Here is a 21,268-nt window from a genome sequence, read left to right as displayed (position 1 = left end):
TACTATTAATATGGAGAGGAAAAATAATACTTATATTATATTATTTGCAATGCGATATAATAAAATACTGTAATAGCTGATGAGCTAAATCGCATCTGCACTTGTTCTGAATTGTTGTATCTATAAATCGATAATAGATGGAACATATCGACAATAATCAATGTTATTTGTATCATTTGATATTTCACAGTTTTGAATTTTCAAATTTTTGACGCGACAAGTATGACTAACCTCAAAAAATGATAATCACTATCTATATATCGCACATTCTGCCGTACACTATGGGCGTTTTAAACGTAGCGAATATGTTGAAAGCAACTTAAATATTGTTTCCTCAAAGCCGAACTGTTGCAAGCAAAGCCGCAAGACATATACTCGAACAAAAAATTGTATTCTTCTAAATCCTAGGGAATTCGTGACCTACACGTGGCACAATCTTTCGTCGCTTTCGCTTCGAAAAAGTAACCAGACGATTCGCCACGTAAACTTCGGGTGGATAGCGCACTCAGCTGTGAGCGTCCGCATAACCTGTACCTATACGGGTCGCGCTCCAATATTTTCTTTAATTTTTAATTGAAATACAAACCCTCGAAGGTTGCGTTCCTTTTTCCTCGGCTTTTGCAAATAGAGACTGCCTTTCGCCATGTATTCCGGAGGCTGGGAAGTCGTCACCAAGAACAAGAAGGACAAGACCGCTGCATCAGCGAAGAACGGCAAGCTCAGCAAGGCTGAGAAGAAGAAATTTATCGAGAATGCGCCTAAAGTCGAGGATTTTCGTAAGTTATTTCGCGTTAAAATTAATTTTTGGCATTGACATACGTTAAAGGACCTTTGACCGGTGTCTTCGCCGATTTTTCAAATGTTTTTATGTCATGAAATCAGCAGACAGTGGTCGCACAAGTTTTTGTTCGACATTGCCGTCGCGTTGTTCCAATTTGCATATTGTCGTTGAAACAAACGCGCTAACACGAATCTAAACCCAATGTAACAATTCGCAGCCACCTGTATTATTATTGTTGGGTTTATGATTACTGTAAGTCAGTTTTCATTGCAGTCAATGAGAGCATCCCAAGTATCAATATTGCAGAGAAGTTATACAATGTTTTTTGATAATTCACAATTTCGTTAATGTGATGAGAAAGATGTAGATGTAATCCAGCTGTCCACAGCATATTGTAAAGATTTTATAGTTTCTAGATAGATCAAATGTAACAAATTCATGATTGGATTTTGTGAAGTGTGCAACTTTCTAATCTGACTTATCTCAAAGCTGCTGCAGTTAAATGTTCCTTTGGCATGAACATTCTTTTGTAATTCAATGATTAGATATACTATAGCCAAATTAACTAGTTTATACTTATCAAATATATTTATATGTTACAGTACCTTTAGATCAAGTTAAGACTTTATATGACAACTTAGATGGTAATAAGGAGAACAAAAAGCCTGTGAAGGAGAAGGAAAACAAAACCAAGGAAAATGAAGAAAAGAAAAAGCAGCAGAAGCAGCAACAAGCTGAGAAGAAAAAAGATGAACCACCTAAAGAAAAACTACCAAAGTCAATTGAAGAAGCTCTCAATTCGGTAGCAACTTAGATTGTTTGAATTATTTTAAATGTAAAATTTTGTTGTCTCTTCTCATGAATGACTTTTTTTGCAGATTAATGTAGCAGAAGTACAAAATTTGTTAGCAACTAATCAAGCCCATTTCCCAGATGCACCTCTGGTGTGGCTAAAAACTCTTGTAGCTTTTCTAAACTCAAAAATACCTGTAGAAAAGGATGATCCTATTTTTTCTAATAGACCCGATGGTTATCCTCTGAATGTTGTACCAAAGAGTTTGCGGGTTGTTTTGGAAAAAGCAATTGACAGTGCTGGTGCTACAAATACTCGCCTTTTCTACGAATTTATACTCACAGCCATGGCAATGGAGATGTCAAAAGCTGTACCTGTTGTGGGATATAAAATATTTGTACAGCTGATGGCTAAGCATGATCCGAAACTTAGCTCTAGTAGTATAGCCAAGCTTACTAGTATGAGAAACTCTTATCAGAACAGAAAGCCTGTTGGCTTATCTCTATTGTGGTCCTTTAACCAAGGTGGAAGAGAAAATTTGGCTGTTGGCTTGAAGGTTTGGCATGAAGTTTTGGCTCCAATGCTGGAAGCAAAGAGCTATGCTAGTTACGTCATGAAAATACTGAGTGATTTACTCAAATGGCACAGCGATGAAGAAACTCTGCAGTCTGATCTATACCTAAGTATTTTTGAAGACTTTTTCTCCGGAAAATTAAACATTTCCCAGTCGGTAATCGATGAAGGGATTCCACATTTACAAAAATTAAGGGTTTGTAAAATTTTAAATAATAGCGAGACTTGATGTAAGTAACTAACCAAATGAGCACTAAAGTATTTATTGATTTTTTCAGACTATACTGTTTCAAAATAAGAGTATGAATTACCGAAAGTTTTTTGAAACTTTACTTCCCAAAGTGACCTCGAAAACGCCTGAAAATTATAAGAATGAAGTCGTGAGCGCACTCACAGGCTGTCTTAACGCTGATGACCGCTGTTTTGCTGTGTGGAAATCGCTTTATATGAAGAATTTATATATATCTAGCATACTTTTGACACATATTGGTAAATTTATATTGTTTTGTATTTTGCGTTATTGTTTTAATTTCTATTACATGATTGCATATAACCTACTTTTAATGTTTCGACAGATTCCAATTGGGACTCACTAAAACCATCCATTAATTCTAAGCTTTTAACGGACGTTCTCTCTGCTTTTCAATTATCACAAGAAAAGTCAAAGAAGGGCAAGGGCAAAGATGACAAATATCTTTATTCCTGCAGTAACACATCTGAGGTAAATTTAATTACATTCTGATCAATATCAAAAGATCTATTAAGCCACTGTCAAAAAAATTGATAGCTAACTGATTTTGCATGAATGCCTCGATATATTCGAAAGAAAACTAGACCAAGAATCTTTTCAATTCTGAAAATCGAGATCAGCGTTTAGCGTCAACTTTCTCCTGGCCATTTACCTACTAAAATAATCGGCCTTTAAAAGCTCGTGTATAGACAGACAGACATGCGTATACCTACACATATAGGCCTAAGTGTTCGCGCACGTATAGGCGCCCACTTCGGGCAGTTACATACCCACGCGTGCCGTTCGCGCTCGTATTTACATACGAGTGAAAACTTTTCTTTTTTGTTTCTAAAGAGATATAGAGAGACATAGTCACCCGACGAGTTTTACGCGTTTTTATTCCGTCAGTTTATTGTATGATAATTTACCGCATTGTACACAATGTACAAGAATTTTTTTTATCGAATCAGTTTGAAATTCTCATTTGTCGGTATTTCCTAAGGGATATGACCCAACAAGAAATATTCTTTGAAAAAGTCCAATATTAAAAATATGTTACCACTTTACAGAACTGTATGTAAAATAGTCGCAAGCACAAACTTGCGGCGATCGATTGAACGGTAAAAGAGTAGAACTTTATTAGTTGGCTTATATTATCAGCCACTGCATGTATATATTATAATACCACAGATATGAGTAAAAGGTCGAAGCTACAATGTAAAAGCTCAATATGCTTTTCTATGCTGTCTACTTTGAAACCTACGCGAAATTATTTTCTATTGGAAAATTGCGAAATGATGAATGATTTTAAAAAGAGATATTTATGTTTAACGCAAATATCTGGATATGCGCTGCAGCATATATATTTATTATTTTTATCGCATTATTTTTCATCGTTATCGGTTAACGCGACGATGCAGTATTGTGACCTGTTTATATAAAAAGATGTCTCCTATATATAAGCATCTTATCCTTTTTTTTAATGTTATTGTGTACATTCTCTCGATTTTATTTCCATTATTTCCGCTATTATATCATATTATATTATGGCTATTGATTATTTTATGAAAAATTGCATATATATTATTGATTGATTTTTCAAAGTACATTCACGAACACGTGGCTCCAGGAGAATTTTATAATATATAATAATATTCAAATTTTCAGAATTTTTCAAAACTGATGATAAGACATTTAATCTTAAAGAAACAGTATAATCGAAAATGAGAGAGCTAAAGAAACCTTATAGGCTCCAATAGTTTATTCAAAATTATAATGCATAGCAATGTCAACGTCGCTTTTTAATTTTATTTTATTTTTAGTTATTTAAACGTGTATGAACGGCGAACATTTAGATTTAGTTTGTATTTTATCGTATAAAAGTAGCCGTATAGGCTTGAGCGTGTTTTAGTTATACCAATAAAGTATTCATTAATAAAAATTTTGGTTACAGCTGTATTATACTAGATGTAAAAACAGATTTATACTTAAACGAATTTCAAATTAGTTTCAAGCATATTACTCGAAAGGAATCCGTTAATATTTCTCCCATAAAATTATTATAGGAAAAAAACGTTTAAAAGGGAAAGTGGCACGCACGGCAAATTTGAGCCTACTTAAGTTTGGAATGCATTTGATGCAGCTTACACACAGGCTTGCGTCTAAGTACTTGTTCAGCTGTAGAAATTCTACGACGATAAATGAATCGATTCAACAATGCATATTAGCGCTCACTCGTCGTAATTGTAAAATATGGTTCTAAAACTGTTGCAAATACCGATTTTTATACGTACGATAAGATTTATCGCGCACTGCTGTAAAGAATTCGCGTTCAAACATTTTCTCAAAATTATTTATCCGCCTCGCTGTAAAAGGTCATTCGCTTGTATTTAAACTTTATCAATGACAATTACCGAGAGGAACTCACTATCATTGAGTGTATGCACTCGCATAAAAGCACACGCAAGTGGCTAATGATCAACAGCCGACGACGAGTTAATTTCTAACTGCACTGTACACATCGTTCTTTTTCTTTCTCTATCGCCTATCTATCTTTCGAGCTATACCAAATGAAACAAAGTGTATGTACAACAAGGCTTATATAGACCGTCGAAGCAAGCGAATGAATGAAATCAATCCCGCGAGCGCATATCCGCATCGTCGTCAGTCTGCGTTACAGTTTACATAACCGCATATATAGAACCGGTAAAAAAGGCAGAAAAGTTCAAGAAGTGTTCGAATTCCAGTGGAGCGCGCGTCGATTGAAGTTGCCGAGGTCGAGCTGCGAAGACACGCTTCTCGGAAAAACGACTCGCCGGCTGCTCCGACGCTTCTGTGTATACGTGTGTGTAAATAGTCGTAATCCAAAATTCACTCATTATTGATCGGAGCGCCGCGTGACAGGGTACGTAGGAAGGGCCTATTGATCCCGAGCGTTTTTTCGGTTCTTTGCATTTCTCTGTACATACATCTCTCGCTCGCAACCGGCTCCGGAGGAGACTTTCGCCGCGATACCTCTCCTTTCCACACGCAGCAGCGCAGGAGCAGGTAAAAGTGAAAATTCTTTCTCCAGTGGTTTATGTATATAGCTATAATAAAGCGGCTCCAGTCTAGTCTGAGCATACACATCATCACATCAACGTACTAACGTAGTGCGTCCAGTGGTTAGACGTGTGTTGGTAAGCCGCAATGGCGTCAGTTTCATTCTCGAGGCTCGAGCCGCGTCGCCGCCGCTGCTGCTGGCCTGCTGCTGTCACTTGCTCGCGAAGGCGCGCACGTGAATCACGCCTGTCTGTGCTGCTGCTGCCTGCCTCATCGTGTGTGTGTGTGTGTCTATATATATATATATATATATATATATATATATATATATCTCCATTATATACATATTCATCTAAGTACGGGATTCTTTTTGTTCCTCGTATACTATACTTGACTGGCTCTTCTCTCTACACTTGCGTTACGGGTCTGCTGCTGTGCTGTGCTCTTCGCGATCGATTTTTCGCGCAGACTCGCGCGTCGTCGCCCTTTGCTCTCTCTCTCTCTCTCTCTCTCTCTCTCTCTCTCTCTCCTCTGTTGGCGTCTATATATAAATATATACCTATACGCGTATAAGGGATCGTCGAGTCGGTTGTTGAGTATTGCAGTGCAACTTACTCCACTGGTTTTGTTTGATTTTTCAACTTGTTTTTGCCAAGTGTACAGCAGAGTGTGCAATTGTAAGTTCGTGTAAGACTGATACTAGGCTTGTCAAAGGAAAGTGAGAAACGACGTAGAAACTGCATATTCTACACGTCTTTTTTTCACGCCCATTGATTTTGTCGGTTGAATATTGATTTTTTGCGTTTTCGCTGTGACGCCGTGCTCCGAAACTTCTCTGCGATCGCAAATGAAAAAAATGTTGTGTCACGAACTCACTCGGGAGCTTGACGGAAAAATATCGACTGATTATTAGCGTTTATTCTGTGCATTCATTATCGCAGCGATAGATGCGGCGGGTATGCCTGTCTGAGAGACAAAATGACTAGTCATAGTAGTTTTTTTTTCCAATTTCCATAATCCGTGTAGTTGTTAAATAACTCTGCGACTCGAATTTGAAACAAAGAACGTTTTTTCGATTTGACAAAAACTTGGTTGATTGTAAAAGAAGTTACAAAGTTTTAATTTTCTTCTTTAAATTAATAACTGTTCTGTTTCAGGCACTAATTAAAAAAATGTCATCCAAAAAGTCCAGCAAGGGAGGTTTTCCATGGAAGACTGGATGCTTCTTCCTGCTACTTATAATTGGAGCAATCGTTGCATATGACACCCACAAACATGGATCATTCGAAGGTACACTTTTTTCATATCAAACACTTTTGATGCTGAAAATATTGAATGTTCACTTATACACAACAATTTTACTCAACAGCAACAAGTACAGGAAAATTCATGAGAGAAAGTGGAATCACAGATTTTGCACAGAAAACTTGGGTTTCTACAAAGTTGTATTCTGCAAAGGCTCTTGAATACCTTGAGTCCACTTCACCGGAATACTACAAAGCTGTTGTTGACTTTTCTACGCCTTATGTTAAATTAGCTGGAGATTTTTATCTTGTTGTGAAAAATTCCTCTGTAAAGCTGTATGACAATGTATCAACTTATGTGGTTGCAAAAATACCAGTAATTCAGGCATCGGTAAGAATATATATATATATAAGATTATATCAACTCAATTAGTATATTACAATACAAGTGGCATAAATAGTATATTACGATACATGTGACTTAAACGGCCCATTATTACACGGCGTGTAGATAGATTTACACGCCGTGTAATAATGGGTAGATTTGAGTCACAAGTATCGTATACTATTTTATAGCATCTGCCTGCCCTAAATCCGCTATGTCACAACTATCCGTGACATAAACAGTCCTATACTGCGTGCGGTTAGCGTCCGAGCGTAGCGAGGACGTTAAAGCACGGTGCAATAAAGGACTGTTTAGGTCACGGATAGCCGTGACTTAAACGCGGACTTAGGTCACGCAGTGCTATAATAGTCCATTACGGCACGGCGTGTATTAGCGCCCGAGCGTAGCGAGGGAGCTAAATGCCGTGCCGTATCGGACTATTTATGCCACGAATATCGTACGCTATTTTATAGCACTGACTAGCATAAATCCGCTGTCACGCCTATCCGTGGCCTGATAAACAGTCCATTTTTGCACCGTGCAGTTAGCGTCCCGAGCGTAGCGAAGCTATTTATGCCATCGATAGGCGTGACATAGATGCGGATTTATGCCATCCAGTGCTATAAAAATTTATAATTTTTTATGTCGACATAAAATTTACGAATAGTTGAGTAAATCTCTTATAAAAGCACCTAAAAGAAACCAAGTTTAAAATATTCATGCAAATCATTGACTGTTTTGAGACAGCTTACAGCTTTCAAGAAATGCAAAACTTGTATGTATTTCAATCTAAATATGCATAAATGTATGATTTTAGGTTGAACATTACGTCCCTGGTTTACTGGACTCTGTACAAAAAAATTCACTGAAAGGAGTAGAAATTGTAAAAATTTATTCTGCGTGGATCGCAGAGCAAACTGTTGAAAACTCTGTTAAGGCAACTAGATGGCTGAAAACAAACGTCTTTGTGTAAGTATTATAAACCAAACATGATGCTTTTAGAATAATGATTCTATTACTTAGGAACAGTACATATATGTTTATTCATTTATATAATTTTTACAAATAGTTCACTTTAAATTTCCATCAAAACATACATAGCACACCTTATATAAAAAATATTGACGTCGATAGTTTATAACTTGCAAATGTAATACTAAACAAATTGTTTAATTTTTTTTCAGTGGCAAATTGAGTCCGGAGAGTTTGCAAAGCTATGCCAGTCAAGCAATCAACACGACACATACTTTTGCTAGCCAGACGTATGATTGGGTATATGAAAAAGTGCAAACACTCTCCAAAGTTGAATAAAGTGAATCTTGAGTATCGTAACTATGAATTCCAATGGCAACATAACTCCTTTACATCTATGCATTTGTTTGTTAGAACAGGAGTTTTATGTTGCATATTTTTGACGGTCATGACTACAACGGCCATTTACCTGTGATATTAAAAAAAAATGTATCTTGTATCTACGATACATAATGCAATAGTATCTGCAAACAAATTTTTAGTTACTGAACTACTAACTTTATGATGGTGGATACAAAATGGCAAAATATTTTCGATTTGGACATCTTAGTATGACTGTTACAGGAATTATGTATGATAGAAACTCTCTTTGACAATTTTTTTTTGTATTATCATGGATGTTTTCTTTATATAAATGGATTGAAAGAAATGTAAAATAAATAATTCTTTTTTGTATAAAAACGTGTAAAATATTTCTAATTATTTCAGTGCTTTTAGAAAATTAAAACTTAATGAATAACTTAACAAGATAGGAAAATTAAAAATTACAGAGTGGTATTAAATTACGTATTATTACTGGTAATAAAAAATAATATTAATAATAATATAATAATTGTGTTGATTACCGATGTATGACAATAAAACTCAAATAACAATAATATATCAGGAAATTACATCGAAAGAGATCCTTCAAGTATATTGAGGCTTACAATTCACGTCGGCACGACTTATCGCATATGATGATGTACAAATCATCTTCTAATTGCAAAAGCACTTCTATGAAGTCAATACTTTGTGTTCCGTATCACTTTCAGTGTAAATTCAGTTTTTCATAATGCACGTTTCATTTGTATACAATAAGATGCACTTTTCATTGTACAGAATAGATGTCTGCTTCATGGTTGATTGTGTGAATGCAGGTTACAATTCGTATGGAAAAAAGAGTTTCATCGTGTTCTTGTATATTTGATTACAAAGATATTCCTCCTCCTCATCTCTTACACTTGCTAATATTTCCAATATTTGACTGAAATTGTTGATTTCAATTTATATAAGATGTTAAAATATATGGCTTAATTAATAATAAATCTAAATTACTTACACAATATTGCAAGGCTCGTTTCGTCCTTTAACCATTCGATCAGGTTGCCACTTTTCCTTCTTTACTGAAGGAAACTGTGTTACTACATCTTTGGCTGAGGCATGTGTTGGCCTAACTTCACACCATGGACAATCTGTTTCTATAACAAGTCTGTCTGATGGTATTGTCGTCACAACAAAAAGATTTTCTTCAGTCTTAAGAGAGCTAAAAAATAGTTAAAGCAAAGTACTCGATAGGAATTCATTAATTTAAAAAATTGAGTTATTTGCATGGACTTGTATATTTTTTGTTGCATGCAAAATTAATTGAAAGATTTTTTATGCAATGCTCACCATCCATTGATTCCAATGTAAAGTCCTAATTGTAACATACTGTAGGCATCTTCAGTATTACCATCAAAAGAATGAACAACACCGGCCGTTAACCTATCCTTATGTTCCCTGAGTATACGTACAAAATCTTCGGCTGCATTTCGACAATGTAAGAACATAGGAAGTTTGAGAGTCGAGCACAGAGACAGCTGCATCTCGAAGTACTTCTTTTGTGTTTCTTTGGAGCAAAACTGCAGTCTGTCATAGTCAAGACCCATTTCGCCTATTGCTATGATTTTATTTTTGTTATTGAGAGCCAATTCGCACAGAGAGTCCAGATACGCTTCTGGATCTCCGGACTCCTCGAACTCGTTGCATCTTGTTGGATGACAGCCCACCGTGGAAAATAATCTGTCTATAATTTGGAGCAAAAAGAACAAGGAGTATCTAACTATACATAGACAATAAATTGAAGAAGTGATTGATAGTTTTCTAGTTACGCACCATCGGTTTTCGCTATTTCTAAGGCTTTTTTACTCTCCTCAAGACTGCCAGCAGTGATGATGATTTTTGACAGATTGTTATTCCAGCTGCGCTCCAAAACTTTGTCGAGGTCCGGCTGGTGTTTCTGCGAGCCATTGTAAATCCCTTGGTACATGGAATCCGTTAAGTTAGCACCGATATCTGGAAAAGAAATAACGATAAAGCCTGGTAAAAGAGCATTATTTTATCCGAATTTTGATCGCGCGATAGAACGAGAATAGATAGGATATATATGTATACCCAGACCGAAACAGTGTTTCCCCTCTCCTAGACCTAACCTCGAAAAATCAAACAAAGCCAGAATGCTTAGAACGAGTCGGTTAGACAGTGCAAGGAAAAAAGGATTAGGCAGAGGTGCGTAAATTTCCGCATACCTATGAATTTCCGCAAATTGATCATTGTCCCCGTTCTCGTTATCATGAAAAAAATTTGTGGCGATTGGGCAGTCTTCGGGGCTACAATCGCCAAGGCGTCCCAGAAAGGTTAGCAGGTGTCCGTCTCTCGACCCATGATATTCGTCGATATAGAAGGTACATGCATTCCCGCCCCCATCACGCACGCGAAAAACTGCTGTCATCGAGCAGCATATAGTTGCTGCTGCTAACTGCCGTACACTTGCTGCAGCGCGACATCTTTGACTGGTAGTCTGCTGAGTCTGCTCGGGCAAATAGAAGCGCTAAGGAGTTACTGTTTTGAAAAATATTCATAGTTTTAATCGCTAATAAACGTGAAATATTCATATTAGGTATTTATTTTCCTGACTATAAAAAAAATTTACATTCATCCTCACTTTTTAAACAAAGTGTTGTTAGAGATATATGATGACTTTTGCAACAAAATTATTAATTAATTAAATCATAAAACTCAAAATTTGTAACTCGAGTGTTCGAGTCAGTTATAGCGCCATCTTTCAATTTCGAATTTTCATACATAAATGGGCATATACGCAGGGGTTAGAGCATTATATGTGTAAGGCTTTCAATATCCGCAGCATACAAACCTGATACAGACCAACATGTTATGACTTGCACATATACCTATAAGGATCAGAGTCACCATAGTTGATTTTGATTAGTGATCAGTGTGTCTTCGTGAGCCGCAGACATCGGCATCAGGCGTTGCTCACAACGAGATTTTTGTTCTCACCTTGCGTTTTTTTTGTCAGCAAATATACTTATAGGTATTTTAAACAAGAAAAGGTCAATACACAAAAATCACATTGGATTTGGATGAAAAACATTTGAATGTATACAAGTATATATGAAGATTGAGTATGTAATTTTATTATACTATCATATTTTATATAATTTGAAGACACTTGGAAATTGTGTTCAGCAAGATTATATGAATTTTTTTTTAACACTGAAAGGATTTTAAGTTTTTACATTATACTTATATTGTCAAAAACCTGGATGAATATGCATGCGATTTTAAAGATTTTTTTGCATTCCTGACTTGTTTGACTAGAAAAATCGTGATGATAAAAAGTAATTTACATTTACACATATACACATGCAATTATAGAAAAGATTTTTTAAGTAGAACGCATCTATGTAACTTTTTTGTTTTGTCAAACTCTTAAGAGAACCTGCAATATCTAACAATATTTCATAAAATATAAAAGTATATTAGGGTTGATTTAGTTTTATTTATTTAATAAATTAAAAAAAGAGTTGTATAAAATATTTATTTTTCCTTAATGCATAACGTCTTTGTTAGCTAATACTTATACATACTAAATACGCGTAATATCACTGATCTCATCAAAAAGTTTTAAATGAAGAAATTTTAAAGATGTATCTTGCATTACTTCCTCTCAACATGTATACATGTCTTTACTGAAACTGTAAAGTACTGTTTGACCACTTTCTTTAGTAATTTATGGTTTCAAGGCAAAATGGTACATTGACTCAAGTAGAACAAAGAAAATGAAAATGTTCAATTTTCTGTGTTGTTAGAATCTAAATCTCAAATTATTTTAATGTGATGATTTCTTCACATTCACCGTTCACAAAATCTTAGGTTTCTTAAGAAAAAAATTAAGAATTGTTTATTTTAAATCTTTTTTAAGTGATTATCACACTGCTAAATAATAGTTACCATTCTGCGTATTGTCAACTAAGATATTATTAGTCAGACCATGTGCTGTGTTATCGATATCGTCAGTACAAATTTCTAGAAAATCTGTAATACTTTGTTCAGGTTCTTCTTGGTTTTGAGCATTCAATCTTTTACACCTTGCTTGGTCACTTTTTTGCTTTACATAAATTTTAGGAAAGATCGTTGGGTTGTACGAAGTTTTTCTTGGATCATTTGATTTTTTCCCTCCTTCAAAATGTGCACTACAAACTCTAGAACTCTCTGTTGGTCTCCAGTCCTCATCCGGATTTCTATAAATAAGTATAAAATAAATAATAATTTGCCAACGCTCCAAGCAATCATTTCAAAGTTTAGATATTCATTTAATATTTTATTAAAGTTGAATGAGACTTAACCTAATAATTACAGGGTGATTTCGTTTAAGAATTATTTAAACTACTAAAACTTTACATATTTCATTACAAATAAAGACAATCCTACAAGATTTGAAAAATCAACAAACCCTTGCACAAGTATACTTACGTTTCACTTCCGCGACGAGCGGCTAAAAGCCATATCATTTTTTTTCAGCTTCATAAGGCTGAAAGGGAAACCTATAGAAGTGGAGATCCCGATTATTGCGTTCTGAGTTATTGCACCATACTACACAGCATTTACGATATGCACCGCGTTTTTCGCTACATTTTTTATTTTTCCTAACTAAAATTTTGACACTTGCTGCAGAACTTATAATATTTTACGTCTTCTGCTACAAAATTGTATATATGTTTTGCTAAATGTATCCGCGTGGCGGAGCAGTCCCCGATACGTTTAGCCTTTAGGATATGGCAATATAACTCTCGGTCGTGACGTCATCAACATGGACGCCCAGGCCATGAAAAATACATTAGTAGTATACAAAGCAAAGCAGTTTTTACTAATTTTTGACAGAAAAATAACGTGACAGCTCTTAAATTTTATATATGTAATAACGCATATAATTTACTATAAGATGATGGTACTTTTCCCTCCCTGAAATTGTTAATATGTTTTATTTAGGATGATCAAAGCATTGTATAGGTTATAGAGGTAAGACCACAATTAAGTATTTGTAGCTAGAAATAGTAAAAATTGATAAATATTAATAAAAAATTATTGTATATTCAAGCAACATGGAATGTAATAACCAAAAAGAGGCAGGCATGCAATTTTCACAAAAAAAACCAGTAGTAGAACATATTGTTGTGTTTCTGGATGCACTAGTAATGCTATAAAAAATCCTGTTACGTTTTCACTTTGCCCTGCTTTACATGAGCAATTAAAACTAATAATTGAGCCATTTATTCCAATAACTCCACTAATTTCATGAGGTGGTCCTCTCAAATTGGATATTTGTAAACAGTATGCGCGTATATTTAAATTCTCTGCCGATTCTAATTTACCACATTTCAATATGTGCTTAGAATTAAGCACTCTTTCTCCTTTAATAAAATTTCTACTTGAGCTTGTACACTCAACAAATTAAAAAATTTCTCGAAGTGTTACTATCATTGTTTATCGTGAGAGGTTATGCTCCAAAACGAGTTTTTCTATTATTAAAGAAAATACAATACTGTCACGCAAAAAAAAAAATTAATCTACGTATTTTCTGATGTTATATTAATGCACCAAAAAAACTATTACTCTATAGTTCACTGCTTTACGTAAAAAATTAGAAAATACTGCTCTACTCCGTATACTGACAATGTATTCTGCATGGCCTGGGTGTCCATGTTGATGACGTCACGACCGAGAGTTATATTGCCATATGCTTAAATATGCTTTAACGATGTATTGAGATTATTATATTTCTTAGCGTAAATGGGACATATATTTGAGTAAATCTTAAATTCTTCTCGTTAACTTGATCTGATTAGAGAATACTCTTTACTTATTTCATATGCTTATCTGTTCAATGATGCACTGAATCGTTTCTCGCTTATAAAATTTTATATCCGACAGTTGTTTTTTACTAAGTTACCAAGAATTTTTAAATAGAAAATTTTCTTACAAGCTTTTTTATAAAACGTGCACTTATTTGATTAAAAACTGATAAATATTTAATCCTACTCTTTCTGAAAATACTTGAAATACAATGCTATTTCGTCCAATCGTTAAAAGCGATTTTTTATTGGATTCATGACATGCTCAGACAAATAGCAAATACAAAAAAAAAATTCAACATTTTGAAAATTGTGTCAACGTAAAAGACAAACCACGTAAATTTATTCTTCGAAAAATGTATGGTATAACAATTATACCGATTTAATGCTCAACGAAATGTGGAATTGCCGATTTTTTTCAGCGTTAAATATAGATCAAATTTTTGTCTTTTCTACTTATATATATATATATATATCACAGCTATCTATGTATATGTATATATTTTTTAGGCATAAACTTAGTTGATAATCTTGAAGTCGGAGTATCAAAGTATAGCTTAAACTACTAAAATCAAGTAATATTTATACAGAATTCGTAAAATTTAAATAGGTTATTCAGCAAATTCAATTTATAGGTCGCGACCCGCTACCGACGTCACAGTGTATAACACTTTTATTTGCCATCGGGGCGCTGCCGCGCACCTTCATTTTTCGCTATTATACACAGTTTTTTATTTCTAATCCTTTAAAATATGCAAATTTATGACATCTTTTTTATTCCAGGCGACTCTCTTTTATATAAATGCTGATTGTGTTGAATTGGTTTAAACACTAAATTACAATGGTTCCAATGGATTTGTCCATAACTTTTCCAACCGGACCTGAATACAGACAATCACTGAGTGATTTAAAACAGTTACTGTTCACTGAAAAAATGGGAAACTCTGACCAGATTTTGGCCAGCATTAAAAACGCGGATGTAGGACATGAAGCTAATCTTCGTTTCCAATTCTTAGAAAAGCGCGAAGTCCCTACTTCAGAAGTTAATAATATTTTTTATGAGTTTCAAAAGAGACACAAATCAATGAATTACAATGATCTATTCAAGCAAAAAGACTCAGCTTCCAGTTTCTTTAAAAGAAGAAAAAGAACAAAAGGTGAAACCGTTTATCGCGAGTCGAAACCTCTCGTCAAAAATCAAGCTCATCCTGCACTAATTCGCGAGAGCTATGCAACAATTATGCACCGAGTAATGACTCCTAAAATTATTGGGAACAATCGAAACAAGAAAAAGATCTTGAAAAGTTTATTTAGATTCATGCAAACCGCAAAAACAGAATCGTTCTCCTTGCTTCCTTTAGTAAAACAAATCAATGTAATTTTGTTTCTCATTTTTCAATAATTGATGTGCATGATCTATTATAATAGCACATATTAATTTTTTCTTATCATTATTTTCTTGCTGAAATTCGAAGATTGAATCTATTTTATGGCTCACCATCGAAGACCAAGAATTGAAATTGATTTTTGTTGCTAAACTCATGAAGTGGATGTTTCGATTTTTTGTACTCCTCATATGCAGGTACTTCATTATTACATACGTTAAAGAAGAGAGAGTTTTCTGTTTCATCAAAGAATTAAACAGAGACATTAAAAGAGATTTAGCAACAAAGATTAAGAAGGGCCTGCTGGAAGAATGTTCAGAAGATAGTATTAATTCTATTGAAACAAGAATGTACATGGTGCCAAAAGCTGATGGTTTTAGAACTATCACTAGACGAAAGTACGTATGTATAAAAGTAGAAATACGTTTTATTCATACGGATATGTATGTGCAAATCCATGACGGAGTGGAAACGAGTTGGATGCTAAAAGCTGAAAGTGTAAATTGCAGGGCACTTCAACCTACTAGATCATTTTCTTCGGTTCTTTAAACCATTTAATGCTTCAAAATGCGCGCGTACATCGCCGATTGCTTGCCAAACTTTTTTGCAGGACAGTTTAAATTCTCTTATGAGGATTTGCACATATATGTTAATGTGCGATAATAAACGTTTTAATATGCTTTTTAGATATCCTGCTGATGAACTTAAAAGTCTAAGAAAATCTTTACGTGTTTTGGATTTTTTGTTTGATAAATATTTGAAAACTCCTGATAGCGTATTTAATGATGCTTACGTCGACGTTACAATCGAAGCAAATGAATCATCGCAAAAATATTACGTTACGGTGACTGACATCCGCGATGCATTTGGATCGATTATACAGAGTAAATAAGTCGTATTATCGACGCCAGCTATATAATTATGAGAAACTTTCAAATCCTAAAAATGTATATGACAATGACAATATATTTATTTGTAGATAAACTGTTTGATATTTTGACAGCGTTATTCGAGCTTTTGCCGGAAATATTAGAATTTACTGCATTCTATGGTGGTAAAAACTACAAATACGGTTTCCCACAGTTTATTAATGGCAAAGGTGGAAAAAGAGTCACCGCACAGAAACGCAACATTTTGGCAATGATAGAAAAAACTATTTTTAATACGAAGGTAATTTATATTTGTGATTTATCTATAATAATTAAATAGATTTTTTTTCATCAAAACAAATCATTCGCTCTCATAGGTCGCAATGCACAACAAACTGTATAACGTTTGCAAGGGTGTTACGCAAGGCTCAATTTTGTCGTCAAAGTTAAGCGATATTTATTATTTATCGATGCAGCGAAAATACTTCGCTGATTTCCGAAAATCTGGCCGGATATTTAGTCATGTGGACGACATCATATATATCACAGCGAATGAAGAGTTTGCAAAACAGTAAGTTAAATACATGCAAGTGTCAAGAGTGTCACTGAAGACACGCATATCGTACTGGTATTTACCTTTTTTTAATTGGATGAAATTCTAATGAAAGGTTTATTGATTTTTTGTTTTAGATTCTTAAATCGCGTAGAAAAGGGTATTCCCGAGTACAATTGCTGGTTTAAGAAATCAAAAATTGTGTCCAACTTTAGCAGAGATGTTGCTGTTTTTGGTGAGAGTCTGGAAAACACAATCAAATTTTTGGGCTGGTCGATTGACGGTACAACGTTGGAAGCAGAGCCATATGTAAAATGCTCTATCCGGCACTCTATCTCGTATTCTGCATCGTTAGATATTATGCACGTATAATTCTATGTTACTCATACATATCTGCATATAAATTATATACAAAATAACTATTTAAATTGAATTTGTGTGCATGCATAGAAAATTAAAGAATAGACTTAAAAACCTGGAGTCAATAAAAGTAAAGGAGCCAGCCTTAAGCAAATATATTAACAGCAACAACAAAATTTTAAGTAACATAAATGTAATTGCCAGATTGCAAGCACAACGGTGCTTTGCAATCGCAAACAGCCTCAGTGATACTACTATTTTGACTTTGGATGCCATTGCTGAGACCAATAATAAAATTATGAAGAAAATCAAGAAAATCACCAACTGGAGTAAGCAATTTTTTAGTTTTTAAATAACTAAATTTAATTTTTATTATAGTAGCTAGCCTTTAAATACGACATTACGGTCTGTGATGTCATGACGACGTGAACTTATCACTTTCAGGCATTTTTCAAGCCCATGTACACTGATGTAAACTTTAACTATACAATGATACATTTGTAAAATATTCAAATTTTTTTATAGCTAAAACTGAACAGTTGGAATACAGCAAAGAAATTCGACATATTTTTTGGAAGGCATATTACGCAACTTTTATTAAAAAAAGTGATCTTTTTCCAAACCTCATCAAGACGTTTAGAAAATTGACGAGAAAAAACAATGTGCACAAGAAGCGTAAAATTCGAAAATTCGTAAAAAGATCGTCATTAGTTTCCAAAAGGGCCAGACATATGTAATAATGTTAGATTGCCTATATTGTTTGCTTATTGTAATTTTAATTACAATAATGTACACAAGAATGTACTGTTTTCAATTTATTTGGAGATTTAGTACATCAAATTTTGTGATAATCTGCCAAATGCCTTTGTATTTTAATAGATTTCTCTATTATTTTTTATTTTTAAATAGTAATTAATGAACAATTTTATGATAAAAATAAAAAATGTCCGAAAAATTGTTTTTTTTTTATATCTATGAATTAAAAAAGCATTATGTAATTATATAAACTTTCAACTTCACATACACAAATTCTTATTTTATAATTGTTTTTATTACAAAGTTATAAGAATATCTTATAAAGCTCATAACACATAAATGCTAGCACTCAAATGAAATGTAACAATGTGACTTATCGCTGAAAACATGACTTCAAACGTGAGTTTTTTTCAATTTAAAAACAGTTCTATGTTAACTTTTATCACGTCTTTTTGAGTAAGACATTAAATATAAAAGTCCTTTTATTGTAATGACTTGACTATGTTATTTATTCGCTCCACGCATTCTTCTTTCTTTTTAGCAATAGCTGATTCAGCTTCAACAAACTGTTGTCTACCAATTTTTCCAGGCACTAACTTGTCAACATACATTGACTGTTGTTGATTGTAAAGATCTTTAAGATTTCTATCATGTTTTTGAAGTTCTTGTACTCGATCATAAACATCACCGGATTCCCCTTTCAGTTTTTGAGCTGCACAGATAAAAGATAAAAATCTAATTACACAATTGGGAAATAATATAATTTACTTAACTTTATTTTAGAAGTAACCAAATTATTGTTTCAAGAAACAACAATTATGCAATTTAAAATCCTGTCTTATAAAAACAATGCAAAGTACTTCAATAATTTTATTTGTTAATCTTAAGTTCAGTAAGTAATTATCCAAAAGCTCTTACCTAATTCTGCAATTGCTGCTGTTGCATTCTTGTACTCTTGAGTGATCCCTTTGACTACAGATAAGTAAGCATTAACATCCTTGTTTGTTTTTAAGTAATTTAGTTGATCATCTAATTCATTGTAAGATGTAACTCTGCGATCTTGTGCAGCCAAGATTTTTTCACATTGCCCAGCAACACGCAGCTTGCTTTCTGATGCTTCATCTTTATCAATAGAAAAATCTAATCGTACATAAACTATTACAAGTAGGAACAGAAGGTAAAGTGCCACAGCAACCAAAAGAGGCTCTTGTAACATAAGCAACTTTGGGAATGTGTATTTCAGTCTGAAGTTTTGAATGTGATTCTCCACCAAGTTCTTCTTAGTAACGGATATTACTGTACGGCCAGTAGTATCCAAGTAAGTGTAGTGAAGAGAATCAGGCAAACGAGAAGCTTCATATGGAAGTTCCAATTTGATACTATGACATCCTTCAGGTAGAATAATCTTGACAACCATTTCATCAATAACCATGTCATCATAAATGTGGTCTATCAGTCTCATATTCAAAATATATTCATCACCAGAGTTGTAGAGGTATTCATAACTTGGAACATTGTATCCAATAGTGTAACGGGTTTTCCAACCACCAAACAAAGGGAATCGTGGTCTTAGATTTACTTCGACTGAATCTTTCTTAACTCTGGTGTGAGATGTCGAAATATTACCAATTTCGTCCCGGTAATAGATGTCAGAAGCAGCTGCTGGCAATACAGTATCAAAGCTTTGAATGCTTGGTTGTCCTGATTTGGATTCTCTTGCGTATTCGTATCGTGAGAATGAACCTGTGGCAAACAAATTAAATTAATCAAGAATTCAAGTTGAAGCGATAAACCAATCCTACATTCAATTTTTATAGTACCAACCTTTGAGCAGAGCTCCAGTATGCAGCAGATCAATGGTTTCCTCAATGGCGATGTTGCCCCAGTGGGAAACTTCAATGGCCCTTTCTAATCTCGTGACAGTCAAGAACTTGTTATTGTTCTCAAAATGGACATTGAGTTCTTCATAGGAAAACGGACTCTTCTTCTCATAGGGTCCATAGGTGATGGTAGAGTCGGTGTGGGTCACAGGCTTGATTTTAGAGTAGCTCTCAATATTCCTCGAAGGCAGCATGACAGTTGTGGTCTGCTTGTTCACAGAGTAAGGAGTGTAGAGGTACAGATTACCAGTGTACTTGACGAGCTGCTTTTCCTTTTGCAGGATCTCCTTAGGATGAGGCACCAATTCGTGGGTGAGCAACACCTCAACTTCGACAGGGACAGAGCGCTCAGGCTGCAGTGGGTCCCTAAGCTCCACCGAGTAGAAGAGCTTGTCTGGGTGGACCTTGGTGAGCTCGGCAGCAGACACTAGCTTAATTTTGAGCTGAGGCCGGCCATGCTCGCGCAGCAGTGCGGATATGTGGCTCAGCTGATCCTTTTGCTTGGCATCGAGGGCGAAGAGGAAACTGCGAACTGAGCTCTTGCCGGTGTTCTCGAGGACGATCTTATTGGTGATTTTGGTGATCTGGGAGTGCAGATCAATGGTGCGGTCGGCGTTCTTGATGTTGAGGTTTGGGTCGATCAGGCTGCACCTGGCCAAGCAAGCGCAGAGCAGCACCAGCAACAGCGGCGCCAACGTCCTCATGGCTCTCGGTCGACGGCTTGCAATGATTTACTGAAGAGCTTCGGTGAATTTTCTTCTTCTGGGATGAGTATAGAGAGCGAGTCAGTCGGCATCGACAGAGACCGCGCGGCGTTTTTTGCCTGCAGCGCAACCACTGTAGCAGCAGAGCAGAGACGTGGCGCGACGGACGTGGCCCGCACCGGCGTTGTCAGACTGCGCACGAAAACTCCTAGGACTTCCAGGTGGACAGAGTGATATTCTAGTTATTTTCGTTGATTGTTGCGACTGTCGACCGCCTGCCGCGAAATTCGGCCTGAAAATTATCGGCCTAAATTTTGCCTAAATTGATGAAGCTTTTATTTTTCACTTTCCGAGTAAACTGTTGATAAATTTCTTATTTTCGCTATTCTTGCAGTATTTGTACAGCTTTTTGTTCCTTTTTGCGTTGGGATATTCCGTTTCGTTCAAAAAGCAATAAAGGATATACATAAAGACCAACGTAATTTATGAATATTTCTCTTAACGCA

At 34.9% G+C, this 21,268-nt stretch overlaps 5 protein-coding genes across 9 annotated transcripts; 2 read left to right on the top strand and 3 right to left on the bottom strand.

The window, feature by feature from the left end:
• The first annotated feature begins 466 nt into the window (after positions 1–466).
• On the top strand, positions 467–9,225 carry LOC100116565 (transmembrane protein 214). The gene is made up of 9 exons (XM_001600974.6): positions 467–776; positions 1,384–1,583; positions 1,660–2,343; positions 2,426–2,636; positions 2,723–2,868; positions 6,576–6,708; positions 6,788–7,053; positions 7,865–8,016; positions 8,232–9,225. The coding sequence occupies exons 1-9, from the start codon at positions 644–646 to the stop codon at positions 8,356–8,358; spliced, it is 2,052 nt and encodes a 683-aa protein (XP_001601024.2). The 5' UTR covers positions 467–643; the 3' UTR covers positions 8,359–9,225.
• LOC100116533 (putative deoxyribonuclease TATDN1) lies at positions 8,365–10,889 on the bottom strand. The gene is made up of 5 exons (XM_031921303.2): positions 10,629–10,889; positions 10,216–10,395; positions 9,733–10,126; positions 9,401–9,604; positions 8,365–9,325 (listed from the first exon to the last, which is right to left on the bottom strand). The coding sequence occupies exons 1-5, from the start codon at positions 10,672–10,674 to the stop codon at positions 9,220–9,222; spliced, it is 930 nt and encodes a 309-aa protein (XP_031777163.1). The 5' UTR covers positions 10,675–10,889; the 3' UTR covers positions 8,365–9,219.
• On the top strand, positions 10,553–18,669 carry LOC100678336 (telomerase reverse transcriptase). 5 transcript variants are annotated; one of them, XM_031921301.1, is made up of 9 exons: positions 10,553–10,608; positions 15,039–15,630; positions 15,731–16,038; positions 16,328–16,524; positions 16,620–16,810; positions 16,887–17,080; positions 17,200–17,424; positions 17,513–17,751; positions 17,948–18,669. In XM_031921301.1, exons 2-9 carry the CDS (start codon positions 15,097–15,099, stop codon positions 18,157–18,159), a joined length of 2,100 nt encoding a protein of 699 aa, XP_031777161.1. In that variant the 5' UTR covers positions 10,553–10,608; positions 15,039–15,096; the 3' UTR covers positions 18,160–18,669. The 5 variants fall into 5 exon arrangements, 4 of the variants coding, with proteins under 4 accessions (XP_031777161.1, XP_031777159.1, XP_031777160.1 ...); XM_031921299.2 differs by lacking the exon at positions 10,553–10,608 and adding an exon at positions 11,130–11,525; XM_031921300.1 differs by lacking the exon at positions 10,553–10,608 and adding an exon at positions 13,317–13,422.
• On the bottom strand, positions 11,923–14,100 carry LOC116415835 (THAP domain-containing protein 11). Its single transcript, XM_031921304.2, has 4 exons — positions 14,017–14,100; positions 12,877–13,365; positions 12,355–12,644; positions 11,923–12,280 (listed from the first exon to the last, which is right to left on the bottom strand). The coding sequence occupies exons 2-4, from the start codon at positions 12,912–12,914 to the stop codon at positions 12,273–12,275; spliced, it is 336 nt and encodes a 111-aa protein (XP_031777164.1). The 5' UTR covers positions 12,915–13,365; positions 14,017–14,100; the 3' UTR covers positions 11,923–12,272.
• Positions 17,768–20,951, bottom strand: LOC100116460 (dolichyl-diphosphooligosaccharide--protein glycosyltransferase subunit 1). The gene is made up of 3 exons (XM_016990088.3): positions 20,003–20,951; positions 19,097–19,921; positions 17,768–18,890 (listed from the first exon to the last, which is right to left on the bottom strand). Exons 1-3 carry the CDS (start codon positions 20,760–20,762, stop codon positions 18,661–18,663), a joined length of 1,815 nt encoding a protein of 604 aa, XP_016845577.1. The 5' UTR covers positions 20,763–20,951; the 3' UTR covers positions 17,768–18,660.
• Positions 20,952–21,268: the final 317 nt, after the last annotated feature.

This window comes from Nasonia vitripennis, chromosome 1 (assembly GCF_009193385.2).
Source record: "Nasonia vitripennis strain AsymCx chromosome 1, Nvit_psr_1.1, whole genome shotgun sequence".
Taxonomy (NCBI): domain Eukaryota; kingdom Metazoa; phylum Arthropoda; class Insecta; order Hymenoptera; family Pteromalidae; genus Nasonia; species Nasonia vitripennis.
This window is presented reverse-complemented; position numbering and strand designations above follow the sequence as displayed.